At 39.7% G+C, this 27,544-nt stretch overlaps 3 protein-coding genes across 3 annotated transcripts; 2 read left to right on the top strand and 1 right to left on the bottom strand.

The window, feature by feature from the left end:
* The first annotated feature begins 10,419 nt into the window (after positions 1–10,419).
* LOC122008541 (plant UBX domain-containing protein 11-like) lies at positions 10,420–18,194 on the top strand. Its single transcript, XM_042564301.1, has 9 exons — positions 10,420–10,570; positions 12,709–12,761; positions 12,895–12,976; positions 15,264–15,329; positions 15,425–15,492; positions 15,573–15,761; positions 15,864–16,359; positions 17,255–17,509; positions 17,693–18,194. Exons 1-9 carry the CDS (start codon positions 10,471–10,473, stop codon positions 17,902–17,904), a joined length of 1,521 nt encoding a protein of 506 aa, XP_042420235.1. The 5' UTR covers positions 10,420–10,470; the 3' UTR covers positions 17,905–18,194.
* Positions 18,195–19,073: 879 nt separating this feature from the next.
* LOC122008539 (probable glutathione peroxidase 2) lies at positions 19,074–21,926 on the top strand. The gene is made up of 6 exons (XM_042564299.1): positions 19,074–19,355; positions 19,432–19,508; positions 20,095–20,156; positions 20,242–20,360; positions 21,460–21,627; positions 21,707–21,926. The coding sequence occupies exons 1-6, from the start codon at positions 19,230–19,232 to the stop codon at positions 21,743–21,745; spliced, it is 591 nt and encodes a 196-aa protein (XP_042420233.1). The 5' UTR covers positions 19,074–19,229; the 3' UTR covers positions 21,746–21,926.
* A 536-nt stretch (positions 21,927–22,462) lies between these two features.
* On the bottom strand, positions 22,463–23,234 carry LOC122008540 (transcription factor bHLH153-like). Its single transcript, XM_042564300.1, has 4 exons — positions 23,096–23,234; positions 22,952–23,011; positions 22,744–22,857; positions 22,463–22,604 (listed from the first exon to the last, which is right to left on the bottom strand). The coding sequence occupies exons 1-4, from the start codon at positions 23,207–23,209 to the stop codon at positions 22,479–22,481; spliced, it is 414 nt and encodes a 137-aa protein (XP_042420234.1). The 5' UTR covers positions 23,210–23,234; the 3' UTR covers positions 22,463–22,478.
* Between the last annotated feature and the right edge of the window lie 4,310 nt (positions 23,235–27,544).

The raw sequence follows: 27,544 nt of genomic DNA, 5'->3' as shown, positions 1-27,544 counted from the left end.
AAAGAGTTAGGCGAAACTTTTTGGTGGCCTTAAGTTGTTGACTGTAATCTCATATTTACTGAATTAGTATAATTTTGTAGAGTTTGAAGGTTGAATTCGTTAACTTTCTAGTTCATCAAATAACACACATTGTTCATACTCCTATTGAAGTGCTGATTACTTGTACGGCAGTACTCATCGCCTAAGGATTCAGAGAGCAAGTTCCCTTTCTTTCCTGGGATAGCTGATGTTATTTCTCAAGCTACACATAGTACAGGGAAGGAAGTTCATTGTCTCCTCGGATGGATCTAGTGGCTAGCGCATGAGATGTTATCAACATGAAATCAGGGGTTCGAATCTCGACAAAATCGAGGTAAATACCTCATTTATATGTTAGTTTCTATTCTAAAGACTAGTAACCGTCCGTGATTTATTTTCACCGTGTTGGTCTTAGAACGAATTGACAGGGACACTGGAAACGAATATATTCACCTTTTATCACTAAGAAAGGAAGCTCATTTCAGCATTCAACATGAGACTTGAAGAGTTGCTAGAGCTATTCAAAGGGTTGTTGCTGCTCTTAAAAGGGGTGCTAATTTAAGATAAAAGGAGGGGAAATTTAATAATATTACATATGACAAAATGAATCCTTTCTTTTTGAACTTGTTAGTAGCAATTTCACCAAATTTCCATAATTTTATTTTCATGGTAATTGTTTACTTTTACATCATGACAACCACCTTTTTTGTTACATTGTATGTTTCGTTATATATGTTGGATATTGGGGCCTAAATGGACCAATACGATTTTGAGGAGGAAAAATCGGAAGCCATCAATTGTTGAAAGTCGTAATTGACTTCAAAATTGAAATCTACGTTTCGCGTAGATAGATTTAGACTATTAATTTGCTCAAAACCGATTAAGGGTGAATGAGAAATTAATATTCAAAGTCGGCCCAAAATAACGTTGGTTATTCATTAAGGAAATGCAAGGGAGAATAGTCCCACATCGGAAATTTCCGATGTGCATTCCTTACTTATTAATGATGTTGAGTTATTGGAGTTAACTCAGAAAAGTACCAGGTACTCTCTGCTCAGGGGCGAGCGGTGCTGACCGCGAGCCCGCCACGCGACGCGCGAATGGGCGCTTAGGCGCACTTTGCATCGTCGCGAGCATTGAGGAGCATAAATTTATGCTCGGTGACATCAGGCCTACATGGCACTGGGTGAGCGGTGCTAGCACCTGTGAGCACGGCACCCGCCATGTGCGCACGTGGGCAATGGGCGCTTTGTAGGCGAACTTTGCGCTTCGCATCGACGCGAGGTTGGTTGGGCGATCGGATGGCAGCCGTTGATCAACGTTGATCACAATGAGTCACGATCTGACGGCTTGGGATGAGACATGATCTGAAGCATCGGATCAATGGATCCAGATCCGATGGCTGATAGATCTGAGGGTCACAACTCTTAGATCTGATGGATGAGATTAAAGGGGCTATGTGAAGGGTTATAACTCTTCAGTCCGGACGGCCCAGATTAATCCACCCAAAGGTCACACCCCTCCCTAAAGCCTCTTCCTTCTGTATAAATAGAACCCTCCAGATTGGAATCAAATCACTCAACTTAATCTTCTCTTCCTCAAGTATTCACTCACTCATCTTGTGCATTCAAGAGTCCAAGAAGCCTACGAGAAGGTTCGCTGGTCTCGGAAGTCGGAGTGCTACGATTCCGAGACGATTGTCGTCGTTGTATCTTGGGAACGAATTGCAACAATCCGTTAAGCACCGTAGCGGAGCAATATCGTTTACGGAGATAGTGTCGAACACTAGCCTCGACGATCAGTTTGCATACTCCGGAATTTACCGGTAACAACAGTCGTAAACGATATTCCGTACAAACTGATATGGCTACCAACGACGTTCCGACCACTGTTCCGACGGCCGTTTCGACCGCTGTTCCGACATCCATTCCGCACGGAGAAAAGCCGGAGAAATTCACCGGAGCCGACTTCAAAAGATGGCAGCAGAAGATGCTGTTCTACTTAACAACACTAAACCTTGTACGGTTTTTGCGTGAAGACCCGCCAGTCGCTACGGACGGTAGCAAGGCTGCTTGCGATACGTGGACGCACGGAGATTTTCTGTGTCGCAACTACATTCTCAACGCCTTGGACAACACGTTGTATAACGTGTATTGTTCATTGGAGACAGCGAAATCTTTGTGGGAATCGCTTGAGAAGAAATACAAGACCGAAAATGCCGGACTGAAGAAATTCATCGTCGGCCGGTTTCTGGATTTCAAGATGGTGGACTCAAAGAGTGTCTCATCTCAAGTCCAAGATATGCAATTAATACTGCATGATCTGGACGCCGAAGGAATGAAGTTGAACGAGTCATTCGCAGTTGTTGCGGTAATTGAGAAGCTCCCTCCGTCATGAAAGGATTTCAAGAATTACCTAAAGCATAAGCAAAAGGAGATAGGGCTGCAAGACCTGATCCTGAGGCTACGAATAGAGGAGGATAATCGAAAGTTATCCGACTGCAGAGGAACCAAGCGGACTATAGACGATATGTCCAACCTGGTCGAGCCGAACGCTAAAAAGCCGAAACAGTTCAAGAAGAAGGCACAAGCGAAGAAGTTCAAGGGATCCTGCTACAACTGTGGAAAGGCAGGACACCTGTCCAAGGACTGCAGACGCCCGAAGAAGTCAACCAAGGGGCCAAAGGATGCTGCGAACCACGTCGCAACCTCTCTTGAGGACTTGGATCTCACTGCGGTTGTATTTGAAGCCAACTTGGTGGATACCAACCCGAAGCAGTGGTTCATTGATACTGGAGCAACTCGTCATATCTGTTCCGATAAGGCGATGTTCTCCAAGTATACTCCGATAAATGGCGGGAAGCTCTATATGGGTAATTCCACGGCGTCGCCAATTGTCGGACTCGGAAAAGTTGTTCCGAAGATGACGTCCGAAAAGGAGCTAACACTCATTGATGTACTCCATGTTCCCGACATCGTAAGAACCTAGTTTCTGGAGCGGCACTAGTTAAGGCGGATTTAGGCTAGTGTTCCAGTCAGACAACTTTGTACTTACGAAGAATAATATCTTCGTAGGAAAGGGTACCTAGAAAAGGGTCTATTCAAAATGGTTGTAATGCCTGTACTCTGAAATATTGATGGTAATAAAATAAATGCTTCCAGCTATGTTGTTGAGTGTTTTAATTTGTGGCATGATCGACTCGGACATGTGCATAATAATACTCTTAAACGTCTCGTCAAATTAAATTTATTACCAAACGTCAATGTTGACGGAACACACAAATGTGAAGTGTGCGTGGAAGCAAAAATGACGAAACTACCTTTTCATTCGGTGGAAAGGTCAACGACTCCTCTAGAGTTAATACATAGTGATCTATGCGACTTGAAATTTGTGCAAACTAGAGGAGGTAAAAAGTATTTTATTACTTTTATCGATGACTGCATAAAGTTCTGTTATGTCTTTCTTTTAAGAAGTAAAGACGAAGCCCTAGAGGCATTTAGAACTTATAAAACAGAAGTTGAAAATCAACTTGACAAACGAATTAAAATAATTCGTAGCGATAGAGGTGGAGAATATGGTGCACCGTTTAATGAATTTTGTTCAGAATCTGGCATTATTCATCAAACAACGACACCTTACTCACCTCAATCGAACGGTGTTGCCGAACGTAAAAATTGGACACTAAAAGAGATGATGAATGCCTTGTTGATAAATTCAGGCTTACCTCAAAACTTGTGGGGGGAAGCAATATTATCGGCAAATCACATTCTCAACAAAATCCCTCATAAGAAAAGTGATAAAACTCCTTATGAACTATGGAAAGGCCGCGAGCCATCGTACAAATACCTGAAAGTGTGGGGGTGCTTGGCAAAGGTCGAAGTACCTAAACCAAAGCAAGTAAAGATCGGACCTAAAACGTTCGATGCGGTATTTGTCGGATATGCCCATAATAGTAGTGCATATCGTTTCCTAGTTCACAAATCAGACATTCCTGATATTCATGTGGGAACAACTATAGAATCTCGGAATGCAATATTCTTTGAAAACGTATTCTCAAATAAGAAGGGAAATGTTGAAAATGATAACAACGGAAGTTCAAACGAGAATGTCGCTACCGAACTTAGCTGTTATAAAAGAACTATTGACGATCAAAACAAAGAGCCACGTCGTAGCAAACGGGCTAGAGTTGAGAAATCGTTCGGGCCAGATTACATGACTTTCATGTCAGAAATGGAACCAAGAACATTAAGTGAGGCTCTCTCTAGTCCCGATGCTCCAATGTGGAAAGAAGCTGTCAATAGTGAGATTGAGTCTATCATGAATAATCATACTTGGGAATTAGTAGACCTTCATTCTGGTAATAAACCATTAGGTTGTAAGTGGATACTAAAACGCAAGTATAAAGCTGATGGATCAATTGACAAGTATAAGGCCAGACTTGTAGCCAAAGGGTACAAGCAAGAGGAAGGCCTTAATTACTTCGACACCTACTCACCAGTGACAAGGATTACGTCCATACGAGTGCTAATAGCCATTGCAGCACTGTATGACCTTGAAATACATCAAATGGATGTTAAGACTGCGTTCTTAAATAGTGAGTTGGAAGAAGAAATTTATATGGAGCAACCCGAAGGGTTCATAGCTCCAAGAAATGAGAAAAAGGTGTGTCGACTTGTTAAGTCGTTATACGGACTTAAGCAAGCGCCTAAACAATGGCACGAAAAATTTGACAAAGTAATGCTGTCAAACGAATTCAGAATAAATGAATGTGACAAATGCATTTATGTCAAAGACACACCCAAAGGCTATATAATCGTCTGTCTGTACGTAGACGACATGCTAATAATGGGCAGTAATCATGATGTAATCATGACTACAAAGAAAATGTTGACCAAAAATTTCGATATGAAAGATATGGGTCAAGCAGATGTTATATTGGGTGATCCTGTCTGAACTAGGAGTCAACGGACGCTGGGGACGTGGCGCTCCCTGCTGGATCCTTGAGTGCTCCGGCGAACCTGCAACAAGACCGAGCCGGGGGGGGGTGTCCCGGCGACGGCCCTCCGACGCTCAAGTCAGGCGAGGAAATAGCAAAGAAGTGGCTTCAGAGATCCAGACGCGCGTACCTCCGGTGAAGAAATAGAGGCCTTATATAGAGCTATCGAAAGAGCCCAGGCACGTCGATCGAAGCAGTCATCTGCTTCAGACCATACCTGTCAGAAGAGCATATATGAGGCCATATCGCTATCATATCCACCTCTCCCGATGTGACGGCGGAGCTTCCATCGCAATCTCTGCACGGCCTTATCATCGACGCGGCCTTCTCCGACATCCCATATCTCGAGACAAGCGATAGGCCGCCGGCCACCTTTGTACCGCTTATCTTGGCCGAGGACCACCGCCGCCCTTAGGTCCCAAATGAAGGACTCGCCGCCCTTAGGTCCTCCCCGCCTTGGCGTAAACCCAAGCCCATGGATGAGTTATCTATAGCCCGCCGACCATTATCCACCGGGCCGCCCTCCTCCGTCCTTAGGCGACCCTTCGAGGGTGGACCCCCATTCTTACACGGATCACTTGCCTTCCTTCAAGTCTAGTCGAAGGAGGCGTGAGTCCGACCGACTGGACTATGTGTCCGAGCGGCCGGTCTTCCGTCGCTTATAGTATCCGTGGGGCCGTTCGGCCTTCAAATTCAATCGTTCGGCTCTTCATTCCGGTTGTCTTGTCGCTCAACATAGATGTTTGCTTGTCTAGATCTTCTCGAAAATCACGCAAATCCTTTTCATTAAGTCGAAGCATGCGCGGTATGGGCGCATTAATTGTGCCTGGCGACAGAGCGCCACGTGGCTCCTCTTGCGCGGCGGTGATGACCCGTATGATGGGACGCTGGTTATTTCGAAACGGACGGCTAGATGATGACTTTGTCTTCCGTGACCTGCATCCAACGGACGAGGCCGACCAGCCTTGTTCGTATAAAGCCCTCGTCTTCGCCTTTTTACGCCGCATTCTCTGTTTTATCGCGAATTTTCAATCGAAGGTGCCCGCTGCTGCTGCATCATTCCGGCCGTCCCAGCTTTCGCCTCTCGGTGGTCTTCGGCTCTTTGGTGATCCTTTCTGTCTACCTTCCCTCAGTAAGCTTTTCCCCTCCCCTTACAAGGCCCTCCCCACTTGTTCTACCTTCTTTGCTCCCATTCCTTCGATTTCTCGCTGTCTTTTTGCTCCTTCGAGATGACAAGCTCCTCTGAACCCGCTGTTGGAGTTCAGGGCCCTTGGTACCTGACTATGGAGAGCCGATTTGATGAGGAGGGCACTCGGCGCCTTGTTCGGACGTACGGGATTCCCGATGACTATGAAATAGTTGTAGCCGACCCGTCTGATCGGCCCCATGACCCGCCGATCGGCACCATTTGTTTCTTTCTGGACCAATTCCAGGGCGGCCTTAGGTTTCCTACCCATCCCTTTATTTTGGAGGTTTGTAATTATTTTCGCATCCCGCTCGGCCAACTTGTGCCGAATTCCTTTAGGGCGGGGTAGTCGTCCTCTTTAAGCTGCACAGTATCCCTCTCGACCCCAAAATATTCCACTTCTTTTTCTACCCTAAACAATCTGAGCCGGGCACCTTTATCTTCCAAAGTAGAATAGGCTTTAGATTTTTTGATAATATGCCGACCTCCAACAAACACTGGAAGGAGTTTTTCTTCTACATCCGACTTCCCGAGCGGCCAGCCTTCCGCACCAAATGGCAGACCGCTGTGCCGACTCAGCCGGAGCTCGGCAAGTTCAGAAGCAACCCATCCTATCTTCATGCGGCGAACTGGTTATCCGGTCAGCGATACAAGATCGACCAGTTGCTTCTCAAGGGGGTGTTGTATATTTTCGGATTGTCTCCCGTTCGGGCAAACCTCCCCATCCGCATGAGTAAGGATTCTTTACTCTTAGTCTTTTTTGTCTAATTGATTTTAATTTCTTTTACTGCAGCTGAAGTCATGTGGCGCTCCAAGGCCACCGATCATCTGAAGTTGAAGTCCGTGGAAATCGAAGCGGTGACTAAAAGAGAACTCGCCGAGCGGGGTCTTATCCCCAGCCGCCCGGCAGCTACAGGAGAGGGGGGGACACAGTCGGCCCCTGAAACAGAAGTCACCTCAGCCGCTTCAACGGAGGTTGAAGCGGATCCTGTTTCCTCTGCTCCAGCAGAGCTGGGAGTCCCCCAGGCCGGGGACCCCCCACTGGAAGTTCGGCGGAAACGTCGAAGAGACCCCCGCCTTCTGACTCAAAGCGAACCACAAGTGCCGATCGGGGTAGATTCGTCGGACCGCACACCGACGCAGATCGGGACCCCTGTGTCTTCGCCTACCGCACGGCCCTCAGGTTTTCCTCCCCAAACTCGTCGCCGCTTACGTCGGTTGGGCGAAACTTCCACCATGGGGGAGTCCTCGCATCAGGCGGCCGCGACTGAAGAAGCGCCGTCCGGCCATCCGACCATCAAAACTACCCTCCGATTCCCGTCGGAGGAATATTTACTGTCTTCTGATCGGCCATCAAGCCCTGTCCACGAAATAACCCTGACGGGCCCGCTCGCCAAGCTGTTCGAGGACGCCCAGATTCAAGTGGCCCTCATGACGCCCAAGCAGCTCGGCGATAACAACATGCAGCAGGCCACTCAGGTAAATTCATTTTTCTTTCTGTGCTATGCTACCGTCCAGTTCCTCATTTTATTATTTCTCTTACAGCGCTGGGCTGAGCAAATCGCCACTAGCCATCGGCTAGGCGAGCTGGAGGATCTCTTGGAGAAACTCCAAGTGTCAGGGGGTCCATCGGCCGAGCGGGAGAAACAAACCCTCGAGGCCGAACAGAAGAAGTCCGCCGACTTGGCGACAGAGGTGGCTCGACTTGAAGGCTTGGTCAAGACACGCGACGCAGACGTGAAGCGCGCCAGCAGCCGGAAGAGGCGGGCGATTGCTGATCTGGACAAAATGAAAGTTGAAGTCCGAGCCCTAGATCAGCAATCTAAGAACCTGGAAGCCCAACTAGCTGCCGAACGGGAAGGGCGCTCGGCTGAACGCACCAAAGCGGAGGTGGACCTGAAAGTTCTTCAAGATTCGCTGATTTCCGCCCGAGCGGCGCTCAGACAATATAAGGAGGGAGAGTCGAGTCGCCTAGCAGCAGCTCGCCAAGAATACCTCCGCTCGGAGCGGTTTGGCGCAAAATTCGGTGGCAACGTCTCCTCAACTTTCCTCGAGGCGGTCAAGGTCACCATGGCGTACTTGAAGAAGGGTGGCCACCTTCCCGAGGAAATGCACATTCCAGCCTCCGACCTAGCGGCCATGATTGATGATATCCCGGACGCCTTCTTTAATTTTGAAGACCCAGAGTAAGGCGAGTTGTTTCAAGTGCTTTCTGTATTTCATCCGCTCAGCGGATGCAAAAATTTCTGTACGTGCCGTTCGGCCTCCTTATGTTTCTTTGCTTGCATTTTTTTGTTTGCCCTTCATTGTCTCGTTTTAGCGTGTTGCTGCATATTCGTAGCATCAGTTGGACTCCCCTAGCTTCCTACTAAACGGCCGATCGGGTTAACCAATTGACTTATTTCCTCAGAATCGTTTAGCGCTCGGCTATAATAATTGCCTTCAGTGAATGCGAAGTGTTGGCAAACCGACGGCCGATCGGGTCAATCAATCTGGTACTTGCGAACAATCATGATCGGTGGGGCTCTCGATCTTTAACGACGGTGCTCGTCGGAGCGATTATTTATAGCCGATCGGCGCGGCTCCCGATGTTTAACGACGGTGCTCGTCGATCTTCCGCTCGGGGATTTATAGACGCCGGCTCGTCTCGATTTTTAACGTCGGTGCTCGACGGCGCGGATATTTATAGCCGGCTATCGATGTTTAACGACGGTGCTCGTCGGCGGATATTTATAGCCGGTCGGTGCGGCTCTCGATTTTAACGACGGTGCTCGCGGCGCTGATATTTATAGCCGGTCGGCGCTCTCGATTTTAACGACGGTGCTCGCCGACCTTCCGCGGGGATTTATAGACGCCGCCTCGTCTTTTTAACGTCGGTGCTCGACGACCTTCCGCTGGGATTTATAGACGCCGCCTCTCGATTTTTAACGCCGGTGCGCCGGCGGATATTTATAGCCGGTCGGGCTCTCGATTTTAACGACGGTGCTCGCGGCGCGGACGTCGATTCGTCTCTCGATTTTAACGTCGGTGCTCGACGACCTTCCGCCGGATTTATACCGGCTCGTCCCTCGATTTTAACGCCGGTGCTCGACGGCGCGGATATTTATAGCCGGCGCGGCACTCGATGTTTAACGACGGTGCTCGTCGGCCTTCCGCTCGGATATACGCCGGCTCGTCTCTTGTTTTCTAACGTCGGTGCTCGACGGCGCGGATATTTATAGCCGGTCGGCGCGGCTCTCGATGTTTAACGACGGTGCTCGTCGGCGCGGATATTTATAGCCGGTCGGCGCGGCTCTCGATGTTTAACGACGGTGCTCGTCGGCCTTCCGCTCGGGGATTTATAGACGCCGGCTCGTCTCTCGATTTTTAACGTCGGTGCTCGACGACCTTCCGCTCGGGGATTTATAGACGCCGGCTCGTCTCTCGATTTTTAACGTCGGTGCTCGACGGCGCGGATATTTATAGCCGGTCGGCGCGGCTCTCCGGTTTAACGTCTGGGCTAGACGGCCTTTAAGGCTAACTCCTTACCAGGTCAAGCGACCTTGGCCTTCATTTCAAGTCTAGCTTGGATAATTACCCCCTGGCCGAACGGCTCAGGGTCCACTTCATCAAGTATCTTGGCTCGGATAATATACCCCCTTTCGAATGGTACGGGGCCTCCGTTTTTAGAGCGCTTGTCGCCAATTTGATCCGTATACCACCGGCCGAGCGGCTCGGGGCCTTCGTTGTCGAGCGCTTGGCTCGGAAAACCATATACCCGGCCGACCGGCTCAGGCCTCCACATCGAGCGCTTGGCTCGTAAATAATCCTCCCCGAGGTAGCCTCGGCTAAAATGTACCTGGCCGAGCGGCTCAGGCCTTCGCTCCAGGTAATAACTAACGATGCTTATATTCTATACGCAGCCCGGCCGAACGGCCTGGGGTCTTCGGGTTACGATGATAATGCCTTATATTCGCTCTTTTGACTTTTCATCTCTGCATGAAATACACAGGAATTTGTGCGTAATTGACTCTGAATTTGTGTTGATTTTCCTATAAAACAAGAATCAAGTTTGATTCCTCTTTATACTTTAATTTTTGTTGTTGTCTTCCTACTATTTTTCGTGAAAGGGAACGTATAATATATTTCATAATCTGTTAACTTGTATCCAAAGCTATTTCTTCGAGGGAGAAGGTTATTCATAAATTGTTTGCTTCTATGAAGTTGACTATTTTTCAGTTTTCACTCTTGATGTTGACTATTCGTCTCTTTGTTTTTTGGTGATGGACAGATGGAAAGATCCACACTTTCTTTAGCATTCAAGCGTTCCATTGCCGAGGCAATCAATGAATCAAGAAAGCAAAAGAAACTTTTCATGGTATACATTTCAGGTAACTTTATTGTGCACTAATTATAGCCTTTGCACTATTTAACTAATCGTTTATGGGGTACAACATAACAGGTGCTTAAAGTTTGATGTTTGCTTAGTATGTTTATCAGTTTATGTATAACCAGAAGCAAATTATCATAAGACAAGTCCATTTATGCTTGGTTGATGAAAAACAGCTATTAAGCATGGAAATGTTTGCATTACTAATCGACAAGTTTGAATAAACTTATTTCCGAGGAGCTTCATTGATAAAAAAAATACTCAGGTAATATATTTTTCTGAAAAAGGAATAAATGCCTGCTTCCTTGAACATTAAGATGAGCATGGAGTGGGGATGCCAGACCAATGAATTATCTTTTTGTTGTTATCTTTGACAAATAAAAATGGAAGATGAATATTTTGAAGGGATGAATTTGATCATCCATCCTTCATAGTTCATCCACCTAAAACTGGTAGAAAAACTTGAAATTTGTTTGAGCATAAAAATATCCATCTGCTCCATATATCTATTCATGGAAATAATTCAGGACAATTTCTTTCTCATCCCTTCCTTCCATTCTCTATCTCCCTGTATATCCTTTTTTTTTTCAATTCTTCATCTCACAAGGAAATAAACCCTAAATAACCATGACAAAGTTCATGACATTATTAATCTTAGAATACTGAAACGTTTTTTGAGTCCCTATTTTTGAGAATCATGCATTGGCATTTGTGCATGATGACCCTCGTGCCCTAGATAGAATCTCTTCTGTGGGGGAGCTCATTCTCAACTTGGTTGAACACTCAAGGCTCCCTAGGTATTGACCGTAAGGTTATTGGGTACCATCTAGTGTCAATACATTCACAATTCTGCATATGAAGCTGTAGTTTGTAGTCTTTCTTCTTTGAAGTGATCATAGGCTATTTTATCCACTTTCCATCGTAGGGAAAAACACCTTGGGATAAACTTTCTAAAAGTTTGTTAATAATTCAAGGTTAAGTTTCACTTTTAATCATGATTTTAAAAATACATTACAATAATATATGGTCCAACAACTTCATAATGCATAATGCATATGCAGTATGTAAATGTAGTTTCGGGTCGTTTGATTTAATTTTTGTGCATGGTTCTTAAAAATAGTACTAGTTATACTGATAATAATGTTTAACATCATGCTTCAAAAATATGAATTTGCCTCTGCTATATATTGTCTCATAATCTATTCAAAACCATCGATATAAACAAATTTGTGTCACTTAAAAATAACAAGCAATCCATAATTCCATGTAAAATATTTTGAATAAAAGTGTAACACTAAACAAATAAATATAACAATTCATGTTGGCCAACTAGCAGGGTACATCTGAAAGAAATTATATAGTGACCTGATACATAGAATATATTTTTATGTTTGTATTTTGAGAAACTTCTTTAATCAAAGAGATGTTAACTTGAGCATGACTAGTGTAATTCGACAAACTAGGGAGTGATTTAGTCTGCATAAGTCTTATGAGGTAATATGTAGACAAAAAACAGTCCTACATTGCATAAGCTTTTTGTGCTTGCATAAGCAGCTTATGCATAGGATTTATAAAACCATGCTTTTGAAGGGCAGAAAAATTCAGGATATTCTTTTTCATCACTCTATGAAATTGCAGGCTTTGCAAATTGTATCGATAATCTATTTGATTTGTTAATTGCTCTGATTTTCATGTGTTCTGTGTTAAATTTTGATTTAGCATCAGTCAGCTAGGTTATCATGGACCAGTTAAATTATCAACTTGTGGCCTTATGTTGCCATACCCTAGCCAACCACTCGTCGAATGAGATTTGTGCACTGTTGAGCATTATGCAAGCAACAACGATGAGTAACACTTATAAATGACAAAACAATAAAGTGAATGAATTTCGGAGTGGATCCACTTTTAAAATGGTAAAAGTACTTGTTTAAAGTGCTTATTGTTTTAAAATCTTTAATCTACCAGTTCAACTTAACTTGTTTTAAGGATTCCATGGTCATCAATGAAAACATGGTCATCAATGTAATGGGAATTGAATGATGATGTTGCATCATTTATTTATTGTTGACGAAATACATAATTGACTTATCTGACAATGTAGTCATAATGGATTTGTAATATTTTATCTTTCCTCATCAGGAGATGATGAAAACTCAGTCAAAATGGATGAAGAGACATGGTTGGATCAAAGAGTATGCTGTTGTTTCTCTTCTTATCAGATCAGATATTTAGAAATAGAGATATTTGACATAGAGATATTTGACTGCTTTATTGTGCCCACCATATTCCCTTGTCTTGTCTTCTGACATTTATGCCTTCAATTAGGTGGGTGAATCAATATCAAAATGTTGCATATTATTGCACTTGACTGCAGGAAGTGTCGATGCATCACAATTTTCTGCAATTTGTATCCTATGCTGGTCAAGTTCTTATTATTTGAAAGTTTGTGCAGGATTATTCACTGGAATTTTCAAAGCAGTTTCATATTATTTTTGTTAATTTAACTGGTCTTGGTACCATGCTGATGTCTCACCAACTGAACTGATAGTGAAATGACATTTACATTCTTTGATTCTCAACCTATAAAATGTCAGTTAAACCTTTCACTGCATAAGATGAGCAGAATCAATGATGCTATTCTTCATATACTTGGATCTCTGCCACACAACACAGATACAAATTGTTGTGGTTCATCTTGATTAATTTTGTCATGTGCTAGTCAAGGTCTCATGGGGTCATGGAAATTCCTTGTGATAATTTCTCTATACAATTTTCTTTATAATTTTTCATCTTGAGTTGCAATTTGTATTTTCCACCATACACTTTAAGAGAGATTTACTTTTGTGAAAATTCCAACTTTCATCTTCATTTCCTTTGTTGTAAAATCCACCTCCTCATGTGAAAGCAAAAAAAGGTACCTAATTATCATACTAGGTCTCTCTCCGTGCAACATCAAACCATGCTAAGTCTCAATTTCTCCATCTACCGAACTCTATAGAAAGTATCACTAATGAACTTCTCTATATATATTGATAGATTGATTGATTACATGCTAGTTCCAAATAATTCCCCTTTTTGGTTGAAAAATAGGCCATTCCTGAGCGCATCTCATTATATTGAAAGGAAATGCTCATTTTTGGTTCACTTTTTTCTGTAGTTTAGTTTGTAGTGCTAGAGAACCTAGACAAGTTTCAATATAGACAACAATGTTTCAACTTCTCAGAAGATACATTGATGAGTCCGTCCTCATACATGTTGGCTTTGTTATTTAAAGGCACTTGATGCAGCATCTAATATTAGTCAAGGTGCAATGCCATACCTTTAAGTCTTATCAGGCAGGCAACTTCTGTCCATTGTGACCTAAGCAGGTGCCTCATGAGAAGTGATAGGAGAGTGCCACTTACCAGAGAAATAAAACTCCAACTAACTCTCATAGTGGATCTTATATCATCTAAGCTATCACTTCATTACCAAAGCAGTCAGTAACTTTTGTCTTATTTTGTCAATTATTTGGAAGTGTTCACCTTGGCTATCGTCAACTTTCTCTCACTATGCCACCAAATTTTCTTTTCCTGTCATCGTGCACTCTTATAACATAAAGTCCATTTTTTTTTCTTTTTCTTTTATTATGACTTGGATTCAATTTCTGATTTATTTTCATTTCTTAATGGGTTAGACTTTGTCTAGATTTGTTTCAAGCATGGTTTAAAATTTCGAGCCGTTTCACTCGATATGGGGCGAAACATCTCGTTCCACCCACATACTGGCACTGTGCCGGTGTGCTGAATGCGTCGTGCGAGCCTGGCTGCATCGCATGAGCCCGGTGACAAGTCTAGATGCATAGCGTGAGTCTGGCAATGTTGTCCAGACAAGTCATGCTAGTCCGGAGATGCGTTCGGACACATCGTGCGTGCCCGCAGTCATCACGAACCGGAGCGGTTGTCGCAGAACAAGAAGAGGGTGAGGAGTTTTTAACTTAGGGTTTGATTAAATCCTTATACTAATAAATTTAATCAACTCTTAATTATGATTGAGATAATTTCAAGAGACTTAATTAAAACATAATAAAATTATCGTATTATATATATATATATATATATATTATTTTTAAATATTTAGATTAAATTTTTTATTTTTAGTTAATATATTTTATATTTAAAAAATACTGAAACTATATCGGTATGGTATGATTCTGAAACTACACCATTCCGGACTAGGACCGAAACGTTGGCATGATTTGAGATTTTAAACCATAGTTTCAAGTGAAATCCGTTGAATGATTCTAAGGTCCTATTATTATTTCACTTATTTACGTGTCTCGCAGTGTTTGTTGTCTTCATATTGTTCATGTTTTTCATGGTGGGAGTTTTTGAAGTCTAGGTAGTGAGAAAAGAAGATCAGAGATGAGAGGAAAAGTTGCCTTTTCTAATCTGAAGATAATTTTCTTTTCCTTTTCTTTTTATTTCCAGATGTAGCTTCCATGTATGCTAAAGTCCAATTGGCAAAACAATGCAGTGCTGACATTTGAAGTACTTGAAAAATATTTATCTTTATATCTTAACTTGTACCTTCTATGTATTAAAATTTCATGTGGCTGGTTATCACACAAATCATCTCTGAGATTTATATAATATGCTCACGGTATGAAGCTCTACAAGTTGGAACTCCTTTCTGTTTATCTTAACATTGTTCAGATCCACAGAGAGCTACTCCAAGTATTACTGCCATTGGACTTAATGGTGTTATGCTATGGCATCATGGTAAATATGAATGCATATATCTCCCTTAGGAGTGCAGATTAGTTGTTCGGACTGACAAATTTGGCTATTCCTTGTCTTGTTTGCTGATTTGCCAGTGGGATACATTACTACAGAAAATCTTATAACAAATATTGACAAAGCTTGGGCAGCACTGCAAATGCAGGTTTTTACTATACACAATGTTTTTTTGGTATTTATTGCTAGATTGTACTTACATCACACTGAGCCACTTGTTGCTTACAGGAGGCAGCTCTAACACTTTTGACAGTAGCGCTCTCATCCAAAGAGCCTGACACTCTAAATAATGTTCCCAGTTCCAGTGTGGTTCCATCTGGGCAATTAACCTCTGGTGAATCAAATGTTCCATCAACTTCATCTGATAAACCGACTGACAAGTCCGAATCTAAAACACCAACTGATTATCAGCAATTGGTAAGGGAGAGCCTCAGTCAACCAAAGAGTCCATTATGCTTTATGTATTTGTAAACATTTTTTTTCTGCGGTACTAGCTTGTTATTTACTACTGTGTTGCAGAAAGAAAATACACTAGTGGGGGAAACCAGTTCTCAAGCTGATTCTATTGCTGCTGTGAAGACTAGAAATGTGGATTGTTTAAGTAGTGAAGATCTGCATTCTCTAAAGAACATTAATTCTACAACTTCTGATCTTGGAGAAAATAATTTCCCAATTTTAAATACAACTGTTGATAACAGCCAGGCTGCAGCTTTTTCAGAGCCAGATGGGAACGATACTATACTTTGTTCAATACCTTCTCAGGTTGCTACTGAAGCACAAGAGACAACTACCCAAGTTAAGAAGATTGATTTTTATAGTGGTCTGTCAAATCCTGTGAAGTCAAATGATATTCATCTTAACATTCGTATGCCAACTGGGAACAATCTCCAGACGAAACTAACTATAAACGATACTCTGAATTCTGTGAAAATCTTTGTTGATGAGAACTTGGATAACGTTCTAAGTTTATATGATTTGGCTGTTCCTTATCCACGGAGGTTATTCAACAATGAAGGTAATCAACCTTATAAATTTTGGCAACATCTTCAATCCTACCATATTTGGTAAACTTCTTTGATTTTGATCATGTTAAGATTTCATGGTGTTATTTCTTGCATGTTGTTTGAATCACCATGCTTTTATTAATGCTATTTTGACCAATTTTATCATTTGATTCATGTTAGTCATGATGAATGACTTTTTTGTATCATTCTCTTACTTAGAGAGGCAAAACCAGTTGGCCAGTTGTTCCAAACCGAGGCTTAAAATCTTGTGTGTAGTGTTGGAGCTTTGGTTTCCAACTGACAATTTAGCGCAATAAGTTATAATATTATAATTGTTGTGACTATTGATTACATCTTGCTAATACTAAAATGAGTGCCATGCATTATATGGGAGCAATGTTAAAGTATTATCTATGCTAGAGATTCTGCATTTAGCATAAAAGTATGATCTCAACACTTAAGCCAACACTCAATATGCCAACACTTATGAATAGTGTTTAATCTGCAAATGCAATTTATGCTTTTGCTAATCAACAAACTGTAGTATCATTCCATTCTTTCCAAGTCTATGTTTCTACTTTACTGCTATGTCAGGTCCATGCACAGTATGTCCTAGATTACATTAATTTTCATTTAACTTGAAGTCCTTGCGACTAAAATTCCTGCGAACAATAACTATTTTTACCTCATCATTCTTGAGTACTTTTGAAGCCTTATCATGCTTCAACTCACCATTCTATCATCTTTTTTGTTGGCATTTGACATTATCAAGATATGACATTTTAGTGAGAGCTTGACAGTAGAGAAATGTTCTTCTGAACTCCACGGATTGTGACTTAATGGCAATGTTATGGAAAATAAAGCGATCCTCAAATTTAAAGATTTATGTATTATTTGTTTACACAGATATGCAGAGAACATTGTCTGAACTTGGGTTTGCTAGCCGGCAAGCACTGATAGTAGTTCCCCGAAATCAAGCCACTCAGCCTCATAGGGTTCAACTTAGTATGAACATGACCACCTCAAATGACAGTAACAGAGGGTATTTCGATTACGTGAAAAGGGTTTTGTCATATGTAAATCCCTTCTCCTATCTTGGTGGGAATAATAGCTCATCAAATTCTGAGACGCTTGCAAGAACTGATGGCCCCTGGCAACACAGTAAGAATCCTACTTATTCATTCATGCTCATTCAAGATTTTCGTCTTTATGTTCATCATGGATTATTTGATATTCCCCAATTCATTTTTTTTTAGCAGAGACAATTTTCCAGTCTTACAGTTTTGATTCTTCGTTGTTGCTTAATAGGAAAACTTAACTGCGCGCATCTGCTTTTTCTTTTAGGCTCTAATCCAGCTCTTCAGAATCACTCGTTGGATTCTGATAACCGAAACACTGCTAGGGACAGTAGCGCCTCAAGTAGTGCCAGGCCAAGACCAGCCAGACAATTTGGCAGCAATATCCACACTCTGAGGCATGATGGCGATTCATCTAGCGACAAGAATGTTTTCTGGAACGGAAATTCCACACAGTTCGGAGGTGACGACAAGAAATAAGGTCTCATCTGCACCTTGGGCTACAAGAGTTACACAAGCAGGAAACCAACAGAAATTAAGGCGTTAATGTTCTTGGTAGTTGCATTTTCATTTTTTTTTTTTGTTAAACCCTAGACTCGTGCGTGAGTGAAATAAAATTTCTTCTGTATGCATCATCTGAATCGTTAATGTAATAACATATCGTGGCTGTGGCTGTGGGCCAAACTGAGAATTCCCAGACAGTTTTCATGTGGCCGCATATCTTATCAACACTAATTTGTGAATGCACATTCCAGGTTTTAGAGTACTCACTACTCAGGCATGTTATGAATATGATGGTAAGAAGGAAACATTCACAAGGGTAAGTATAAATCATTTTGAAAGAATTCATGCTTATTTGTGGTACATGCTCCATTGAGGAAAAATTTGATTTGCCTTAGTTTCATTGTATACTTATTTATCATCTATCATCTCAATCAAAAAAAATTTGATACATAATTTTCCTTTTTCAAATTTTTGACTAATAAAATTTTTCTAGATAAAGGAAAGATGGAAAATAAGTTATACTTTTTTTTTCCCATAAATTGTTTCTATCCTCTTTCTTTAACTATTTTGTTTCTTGTTGTGCATGAGACATGTATATTCTCAGGATCTAGTTGAGTACTTGAGTAAGAATTTGAATCGTGATTATGATAAATAATCCTTCTATATAGGGGAATATGATTTATCTTTCTTACTTTGCGTGAACTTTATCACGTTTTACGATGTTATAATTGCAAAAAGGATAATATAAGGTAAGATTGTGTCCCATAGATTCGATGCGATCTAGTTTTTTTTTTTAGAAATTTCTTTTTGATGGAAATTTTATGTATCAAATTGTTTTTTGTATATAAATATTAAATGATCAGCCATAATTGCAGTAACCAAAGATATTTATAAAATAATTTTTATTCCACTCTCAAATTTATAGGACTTCAATGTATATACAGTGGATACTATCTAGCCACTTAAAAAATAATAAATTTATTGAAACAAAATGACAGTAAAAGTTCAAATTAAAAAAAATTAACAAGCCATTGAGTATTTTTTTTGCTTTAAGATTTGTGCATGTTGAGAGCATGCGTGTATTTTTGAAAACACACGAAGACGGTGTCAAAAACAACCTTATAATTTATGATTTCATTCATGTTTGGCAGCTGAAAATAGAAAGAGCGTGTATTTTGAAAAAGAAAATAATGGTTTGGGCAAATCGAGAAACTAGGGCATCGACAGTCGTGCTTTGACTCCGTTTCCAAGCGCTTCCCAATCTTCCTTCATCGCTTGCAATCGCAAGCACTGATCCGGCCATGTATCGGATCAAGAGTTGGCCTTCCTTCTTCGTACTAGCAGCTGCCGTCTTCTTCTACTGGAAACCGCCTCTTCAAGAAATGGCCGGGGAAGTTCCCAATTCCATCTACGATGTCCATGTGAAGGTAATATTTACCTCCTTTCGTTTCTTCCTTGTTTCTTCCTTGGTGCCATTATGTGATTCTTGATTTCGTATCGCAGGATATAAGCGGAAATGATGTTAGTCTGAGCAGTTACAGTGGAAAAGTTCTTCTTGTTGTCAACGTTGCTTCTAAATGGTATTTTGCTAATCAAATCCTCTTCTGTCCAATTGATTCGAAGTCAGGTTTTTCATAGATAAAAATTTTGTTTTTTTGTTGTCTGTTGGACATGTTCTGTTAAAATATAGTGATTACTTCTTTATGTTTGACCCATGCACCGTATGTAGGTAGATACCAGATGATTGACCTTTTTTGTTTCCTGTCTGCTATATTATCCAAATGGTCTTTCTATATTATTTCTTTCTAGCATCACTTGCCTAGAAGAGTTGTTCCACTCCCGTGATATCTCTCATTTGTGCCAAGGTGGAAGAATCATGTGCTAAAATTTGGAAACATCCACTGTTGTAGCACTTCTCATGAAATGTGAGCCTATTTCCTTGCCATACAATTCGGGCCATGTTAGGTCAAACATCTAAAAACCTTTCTTAGATTGAACTTGGGATTAGAAAATTTTCATATAAAGCTACCACGTAATTGTAGCTTACTAATCATGTCTCTACATCAGCAGCAATTTCAAGTGTCACATATTATCATTATTGTAGTAATATTCAGCAAACACTGTTATCTGTTGTATTCTGACTGACTTTTCGCTTACTGACTGTAGTGGTCTCACTCACTCCAACTACAAAGAGCTGAATGTTGTGTATGAGAAGTACAAAGATGAGGGTGTGATTCTATATTTTTTACTTGTCCTATTATATCATTCAAATATAACTTGTTCTTAAGGTATGTGGTTGCAAATTTGTTGTAGGACTTGAAATACTAGCATTTCCTTGCAACCAGTTTGGCAGTCAAGAACCTGGAACCAATGAAGAAATTAAGGAGACCGTATGCACAAGGTTCAAAGCTGAGTTTCCAATATTCGATAAGGTAATTACAGCCACATAATATTTGAAAACCCATGTAGCATTTTTCTTACAACCATATCTTCATTCTTTCTTGTATGTGCAAATTTCATGGTGTCAGAGGTATCTGTTTTAAGCAGAAAAGAGATATTGTTTCTCTCAAAGAATATTTTGATAGCACCTAGTAATTGTGCCAATAATGTATATTCTCAAGTTCAAATGTTGGAACTTCACATACAGCCAATCTGACAATTTGATCTTCATGCATCTTTGGACTAAGGCTCTTAGACATGCTGTAAGTTCATGGTTGAGAGTTTCATATTAGTTTTTGAACTGTGATGCATGCACTCTAAGCATTGGAGTTTCACTATTAAAGTTGATCAGCTAACTACTAATCCCGAAAATTAATCTTTTAGGGAAGAGACCAAAATATGTAGTCATATCCTTAACACTCCCATCATGTGTGGAATGTGGATGAGTATACTTCACTTAATTGGTTCAAACCTAACTCATGATTTGATAATAAAATATTATTGTCACTAGGATATTTGAATATTAGACCTTCCACTCTAATACCATGTTATAGCTGTCACAATGAGGTCTGGGGTTCAAATCTCGACAAAGCCGAGATAAATATTTCCCTTATGTGCTAGTCACTATTCCAAAGGCTAGTAGCCGCCCGTGATTTACCTCGTCCGTATTGGCCCTAGGACGGGTTGGCGGGGGCGCTGGGGTGAGCATATTCGCCTTTTTGCCACAATGTTATAGCTGATCAACTTAACACAAACTAGAGATTTTAAGAATCTATATATTTATATCCTTAAAAGGATATTAATACTAACTCAGCTAACTAACAATTGCTATTCCTCTCATTTATTTATTTTTTGTGGTACTACTTTTTCTAGCATAATGAGAAAGGCACATTTCTCTTCTTGCCCAATTACTAGGAAACCTTTTGCTTCAGAAGAAATATCTTCAGGAAAGGATCAGACTAAGCCAAAAGAAACTAGATGAAATTAATACATATATATGAACTTAAAAGACCATCTAAAAACCCGGAGAAGAATATGATTCCATGATAGTTGACATCATTGAGTATCGTCAACATTCCTTCATCTTTCCAGGTTGAAGTGAACGGTGAAAATGCTGCACCATTATACAAGTTCTTGAAATCAAAGAAAGGCGGGTTTCTAGGTAATCGCATCAAGTGGAACTTCACAAAGTTTCTTGTGGACAAAGATGGCACAGTTGTTGAGAGATATTTACCGACAACATCACCCTTAAAAATTGAGGTTCCACCACTAATTGCTATTTACATATTTGCTTGTACTTATATGAAGTTTACTATTATTGAATTTACTGTACTTGCAGAAGGACATTCAAAAACTATTGGGAACTGCATCAGGGTAAAAAGGTGGTCTTGTGCGATTGGAAATGTTATCTTAGGCTATCCAATAAATATGATGAGAATGATGTAGCACTTCATTCAAAGTCATATTAATCCTTAAATGTCAATATTCTTGATACTATTTTGCTGTTATTAACTGAATTATGACATGAATAAGATCATCATGGTCTACTGCTTTCTGAAGCCTATGTGACAATTTAGAACTGTCTTGCATGGAATTGAGTTTTTTAGTTTGCAAACTTGCATAGTGAAGAATTAAAAGATAGGAACTTGAGCTTTTTTTTTTTAAGCGATTAGCGAAACATGTAGCATACTCTCATCTCAACCTTACAAGATAATTTGCAAGATAGGCTCAATTGACCTAAATGAAAAATTATAAATTTTCACTTCATGTCCATTGTACGGGCCACTGTGGCCGTCCTGATAACATAGTGTTTATTTAATTACTTGAGCATCCAGAAACAAATTATACAAACCTTTTGAGTTCTGATGCAGTGAAATATACAACCAATATGGAAAATCAAGCTACATTTTTCACTAGACGAGCTAAAATATTACACCTTCAGAAACATTTAGGAACATTTACAAAATCATTATATGTTACATATCAGTGTAAATTATCTAAGTATGACTTGATATGTAGGTAACTGTCATGAAGTCTTAGGTCAATAAGGGGAATCAATCAATTTAAATACATCTCAACAAACAGATGCAAGTCATGAGTTGCCAAAGTTCTCAGTCATCAGTATTTTGTTGTTTTTTTTCCTTGTGTTCACTGGTGCCCACAGATCTGCTCCATTGCTTTGTGCAAGCTTGTATATCGAGTTGATCGGCATGAGGCAGAGACCGCACCTTCTCAGACTGTAAGGATCACTTTCCTTCATCCAATTTACAGTATCCAAATTATAGTATATATGCCATACTCTATATGTCATTTTTGGTAGATGACAAGTATATTTACTTGAGAATGTTTCACAGTGAATTCTTAGAGGTTACTCACTTCGATCTTCCCTTCCATTGTTGTCTCAAGATATGGAGCACTCAGCACCTGGACTTGTTCTTGGAGGAATTTGATGTATGCAGCGGCCTCAGCAAGCACAGAGGCTGTATCTGTCTGAGTCCATGCAAAAAAATAAAATAAAATAAAAAGTAGATTTCTACTTGTAAGTTTCAGTTATTGGCTCTCAAGTCGATCTCTCAATTCCAACCTTTCCAAAAGGTGAAACCAGTTGCTGAAGCTTTGCTACTCGTTCTCCAACCTTGTCCTTCTGCCGCACACCCCAATCTCAAGCATCAAAACATCGGTATCTGTATCGAGATCAAATTTGTAGAAAAAAAAGAAGAACACAGACCTTGGCAGGGATGTCAGTCTTAAGCCTCTCCTCACCAGCTAAGTTTCTCAGGACAAAACTATTATTATTACTGCAATTTCTTCTTCTTTTGTGATCAACCATTTTGGCCATCATCCACCATCATCTTCTCCTTCTACCCTCTGAAAGATTGTCTTGTCACTGATTTTAATTCTCAGTTTAGAAGAAAATCTCTGAAAGATGAAGAAGAATTAGCACTAATTGAGGAGTTACTGTCTGCTTTTATTCCTTCATTAAAGTGGAGCTTTATGAATGATAGGTAGAGGAAGAGAAGAATAGACAGATAGGAGACAGATTATGGTGAGAAATTGAGGAAATTTATATGGGCAAATATAAATAATTTGATGGTTTTTTGTGGCTTTCACAGCTAATATCCAACCCATGATGGTGCCCACAGATAGTCCTGATGTCATTCTCTTAGCTTGAGGACAAGAATTCAAGCTTTCAACTAAGGTTGTAGCTAGGGTTGCCCCTGAGATGCTTGTGAGGACTATTTAGTGTTCCTGTGGCTTCAAGCATGTTTCTTTTCCCTCGAATTGTTTGAGCTGCTACATGATTAGGGTGTTTCTATCCCAATAAAGACACATTCTGGAGGTCGACTTTTAAGTGTATATATATTGTGATGCAATACCAAAGTCGAACTGTCGAATTGCCTAGGACTCAAAAACGAAATTGATGGAGCAAATAAGAAAATAATCTCACACAGAAAAAAAAAAAAACTAAGCCAAATTGGAAATTATATTAATTCAAAAAAATAGAAACTTTATATTGAATAAAAAAATATAAAAATTTAGTAGGAATTATAATTAATTCTCTATTTATTGTTTAAATAGAAAATAATGTTTATCATATAACAAACAGATTAAATCTTTAGTTTCGAATATTTTTTATTTATGCAGATGCATTACTCTTGAGTATTGTTTGATTTATTTTCATTATTGCAGATGAGCTAATATTGAACATTTTTCAATTTATTTTCTTTTGTCGCCATGAACCAATTTGAAATTTATTTTCAGATTATTTTTTTTTTCAAAATTATTATTATTATTGTATAATTTAATTCCTTGTCTGTAGTAGATTGTGCTTTCGAATTTATTAAGTAGGCGAATTTGAGATGAAGATTATCTACTTTGAGGATTAATTGGACACTTGAATTACAAAAATAAATAAAACTATTTGTTTGGTTTTTTTTCCTTATTCAAATCAGGCCTCTGATAAATTTTGAATTAGGCTCTCATGTTCAATATGTTCCAATTGGGATTTTGCAAATATTATTTTAAAAAGTCAAATATATTTTCTCATATTTCCATTGTATCATTGATGCATTAAGTAGACATTCAATGTTATAAAAAAGAAAATTTCAATCTATCAAAGACTTTATTATTTTTATTTACTTATTATTGTTTTTCAATTTAAGTGTTTGTATCAATTTATCTCGCACCATTTTCTTATATTTTATTTTATTAATTTTACGAAGAGATAATTACCTCTAAAAACTAAATTTTAGTCGATCAAACGTCCAATCCTTGTTCCTTCTACCTTAATATATTAATCATCCAAATATTAACTTGGAATCACAAGAGGAATGATTATTTGTGTTGATAACGTGAATGCAAATGAACGAAATTAACTCCGATTAAAATGTGAAATAGTTTGATATCGAGAAATTTATAATAAAAAAGTTAATTTATATTGAATCACACCAGTACAATTATACAAGCACTGGTAGATGAAATAATTAATTTACACTAAAATTAATAGACTTGGCTTGATTTACGCTAAAACTAAATTTCTATAGAGGTGTGAAGTTAGTCCCCTCGGATGGGTCTAGTGACTAGCATATGAGGTATTGTCACCAATGAGGTCTGAGGTTTGAATCTCGGCAAAGTCGAGGTAAATATCTCCCTTATGTACTAGTCACTATTCCAAATGCTAGTAGTCACCCGTAATATATCTCCTCCGTGTTGACTCTGGGACGGATTGACGGGAACACTGAGAACGAACATATTCATCTTTTTTTTACCACCAATATAGAGGTGTGAAGTTGAAGATTATACCTTTGACAGCTAAGAAGCATCACTCTACTCGCCAAAGGTCATGAGTGATAGAAGATGTAAATTAAGAACAAAGTCATCGGCTGAATTGAGGTGCAAGAAGTTTATCTTGAAAAAGGATTAGATCTATTTATACTCCATTTTATCCTGATTGTTATTGTAACTCGAATAATAATAATAATAATAGAAACATATTATATAATCAATTATTCAAAACTCAACTCCAACCTCTAAATCAAAACAGATCTAAATAAATTTTAACTTCGAACTCCAACAAATTTTTTTACTAGACAGTTAACCTAAACATTGGCCATCCGCTGAGTTTTCATAGATGAAAAATTTATATAGAGCCTCATCAGTCATTCCCAAAAGAAAAAAAAAAAAAAAAACAATCCTGCAGTTCTCCACCTCACAGTCTCACACCCCCTCTAATGGCCAGGCCCTTTGGGGCTTGGCCCCGAGACCAGCCCCTCCCTCAAGCCCGCACTGCTCGTCTCCCTCACCGCCGGCGTCCAGGGCAGCGCTCTCCTGGCAGCCATCGCTACGCCGGCAGAAATGATCACGAGAGCCACCATGAGCAAGAACGACCAGGCCGGCGCCACTCTCCTCGAACTCATCAGGCGGCAGCAGCAGGAGTTGGATTTACAGTTAGTTAGTTGCAGAAGGTATAATATAGCTAGCTAGCTCCATGACTTCAGTGCCCGCCTGCATGGAGGAGTACGTGGGGCGGTGGCCGGGAACGGCCGTAGCGGCGGAGAAGACGGTGGCTCGGCTTTTGGAATAGTATTATTGTAAGGGGGAGGTGCTGCGAGGAAGGGGACAGGGCATGGGGAATGAGAGGAGGCTGAGTGCCTTCTGCTGCGTGTGCGGACATCTTTGTACCAATTTTGCAGGTTTCGAGGGTTTGAGGGAGGTATTTTTGGGGTTTAGTAGGGTTTAGGGTTTGATAGGGTTAGTAGGCCTAGCGTATCATAGGCCGGCAGTTGCTGCATGGATTCATGCAGTGATTGATGCAAGTTTTGTTTATATTTTTACTTTATTTTTAGGGTCTAAGAAAAAAAAATCAAAATCAGGAATTTACCAAAATGCGGATTCAAATTTTCGAATTTACAAGTAGACGCATGCTACTTTATTATTTATCAAGGGATACACCTTTTGAAAGTCCTTTTTACATTCTATATTGATTACTTTCCTTTTTATTTTCTCTATCATTTCTCCTTCTTTTTTCTTTTTTCCTCCTATGCATGTAATGTTTTTTTTTTTTGTACGTCGATTCTTCTAAAAATATTTTAACATCTCTGGGAAATCGAAATAAATAATGGATAGTATATTTGAACTCCTTGCAACCCCAGAAATTCACAAGAACTGAAATGAGTACAATCAGAGTTCTCTAGGTTCATCAATGAATTTTGATCGAAATCTATTGATGTTCTAAAGAGTTCCGATTGCATCTATTTTAGTTCCTGTGGATTTCTGGGGTTACAAGGAGTTTAAATATGTCATCTATTATTTATTTCGACTTCTCAGAGGTATTAAAATGTAATAAGGAAGAGTCATCAAAATTTTTCATGTTGGACCTAATATGGAATCATATCAGGCCCAACGTGGAGAATTTGACGATTCTTTTTTATTATATTTAACACCTCTGAAAAGTCGAAATAAACAATGGATATCATATTTGAATTCTTTGCAACCTCAGAAATCTATAAGAATTAAAATGAATATAATTGGAACTCTCGAGGTCCATCAGTGGATTTCAACCAAAATCCATTAATGGACATAGAGAGCTCTGATTGCACTTATTTCAGTTATTGTGGATTTTTGATGTTACAAGAAATTCAAATATGCTATCCATTGTTTATTTCGATTTCTTATATATGTTAAAATGTTTTAAAAAAAAAAAATGTGCAAAGGAGAGAAAAAAAAAAGGAGAGAAAAAAACATATAAAAAGATATATACTTTGATAAATAATAAATAGGCTTTTTGGTAAATTTAAAGACTTGAATATATCTTATGGTAAATTGCCGAAAAAATAGAGTTGGTAGGCAGAGATGATTGGAGTTGTTTATTAATTGTAATTGAGGATTCTTTTAAAAAATACAAGTAGCTATCTAATTAGTTGTTTGAATCGATTAATCTTATTAAAGATAATTAATTTAAATTTATGAAAATTTCTCACCGAAATAGAAGAAGAAGTACAAATAAATCTTAATAAACGGCCAAGTATTTTTAGTGACTTGAACACACCATGAGCATATGTGCAAAAGAGCTGTCTTTTTTATAATCATATCATTGTGACAAAAAATGAATACGTTCGTCCTCAGCGTCCTCGTCAATTCGTCCTAAGGTCAACACGGAGGAGATAAATCACGGGCG

Source organism: Zingiber officinale, chromosome 8A (assembly GCF_018446385.1).
Source record: "Zingiber officinale cultivar Zhangliang chromosome 8A, Zo_v1.1, whole genome shotgun sequence".
Lineage (NCBI taxonomy): Eukaryota > Viridiplantae > Streptophyta > Magnoliopsida > Zingiberales > Zingiberaceae > Zingiber > Zingiber officinale.
This window is presented reverse-complemented; position numbering and strand designations above follow the sequence as displayed.

Excerpts from the sequence above, each read along its gene's own strand:
- LOC122008541 (XM_042564301.1), top strand. The coding sequence starts at position 10,471 with ATGGAAAGATCCACACTTTCTTTAGCATTCAAGCGTTCCATTGCCGAG. Across the intron at positions 12,762-12,894 it reads AGACATGGTTGGATCAAAGA|GTGGGTGAATCAATATCAAA; the intron begins GTATGCTGTTGT and ends GCCTTCAATTAG. Across the intron at positions 15,762-15,863 it reads CAACTGATTATCAGCAATTG|AAAGAAAATACACTAGTGGG; the intron begins GTAAGGGAGAGC and ends ACTGTGTTGCAG.
- LOC122008539 (XM_042564299.1), top strand. The coding sequence starts at position 19,230 with ATGTATCGGATCAAGAGTTGGCCTTCCTTCTTCGTACTAGCAGCTGCC. Across the intron at positions 19,509-20,094 it reads GTCAACGTTGCTTCTAAATG|TGGTCTCACTCACTCCAACT; the intron begins GTATTTTGCTAA and ends TACTGACTGTAG. Across the intron at positions 21,628-21,706 it reads CATCACCCTTAAAAATTGAG|AAGGACATTCAAAAACTATT; the intron begins GTTCCACCACTA and ends CTGTACTTGCAG.
- LOC122008540 (XM_042564300.1), bottom strand. The coding sequence starts at position 23,209 with ATGATGGCCAAAATGGTTGATCACAAAAGAAGAAGAAATTGCAGTAAT. Across the intron at positions 23,012-23,095 it reads AGACTGACATCCCTGCCAAG|AAGGACAAGGTTGGAGAACG; the intron begins GTCTGTGTTCTT and ends GGTGTGCGGCAG. Across the intron at positions 22,605-22,743 it reads CAATGGAAGGGAAGATCGAA|TCTGAGAAGGTGCGGTCTCT; the intron begins GTGAGTAACCTC and ends TGATCCTTACAG.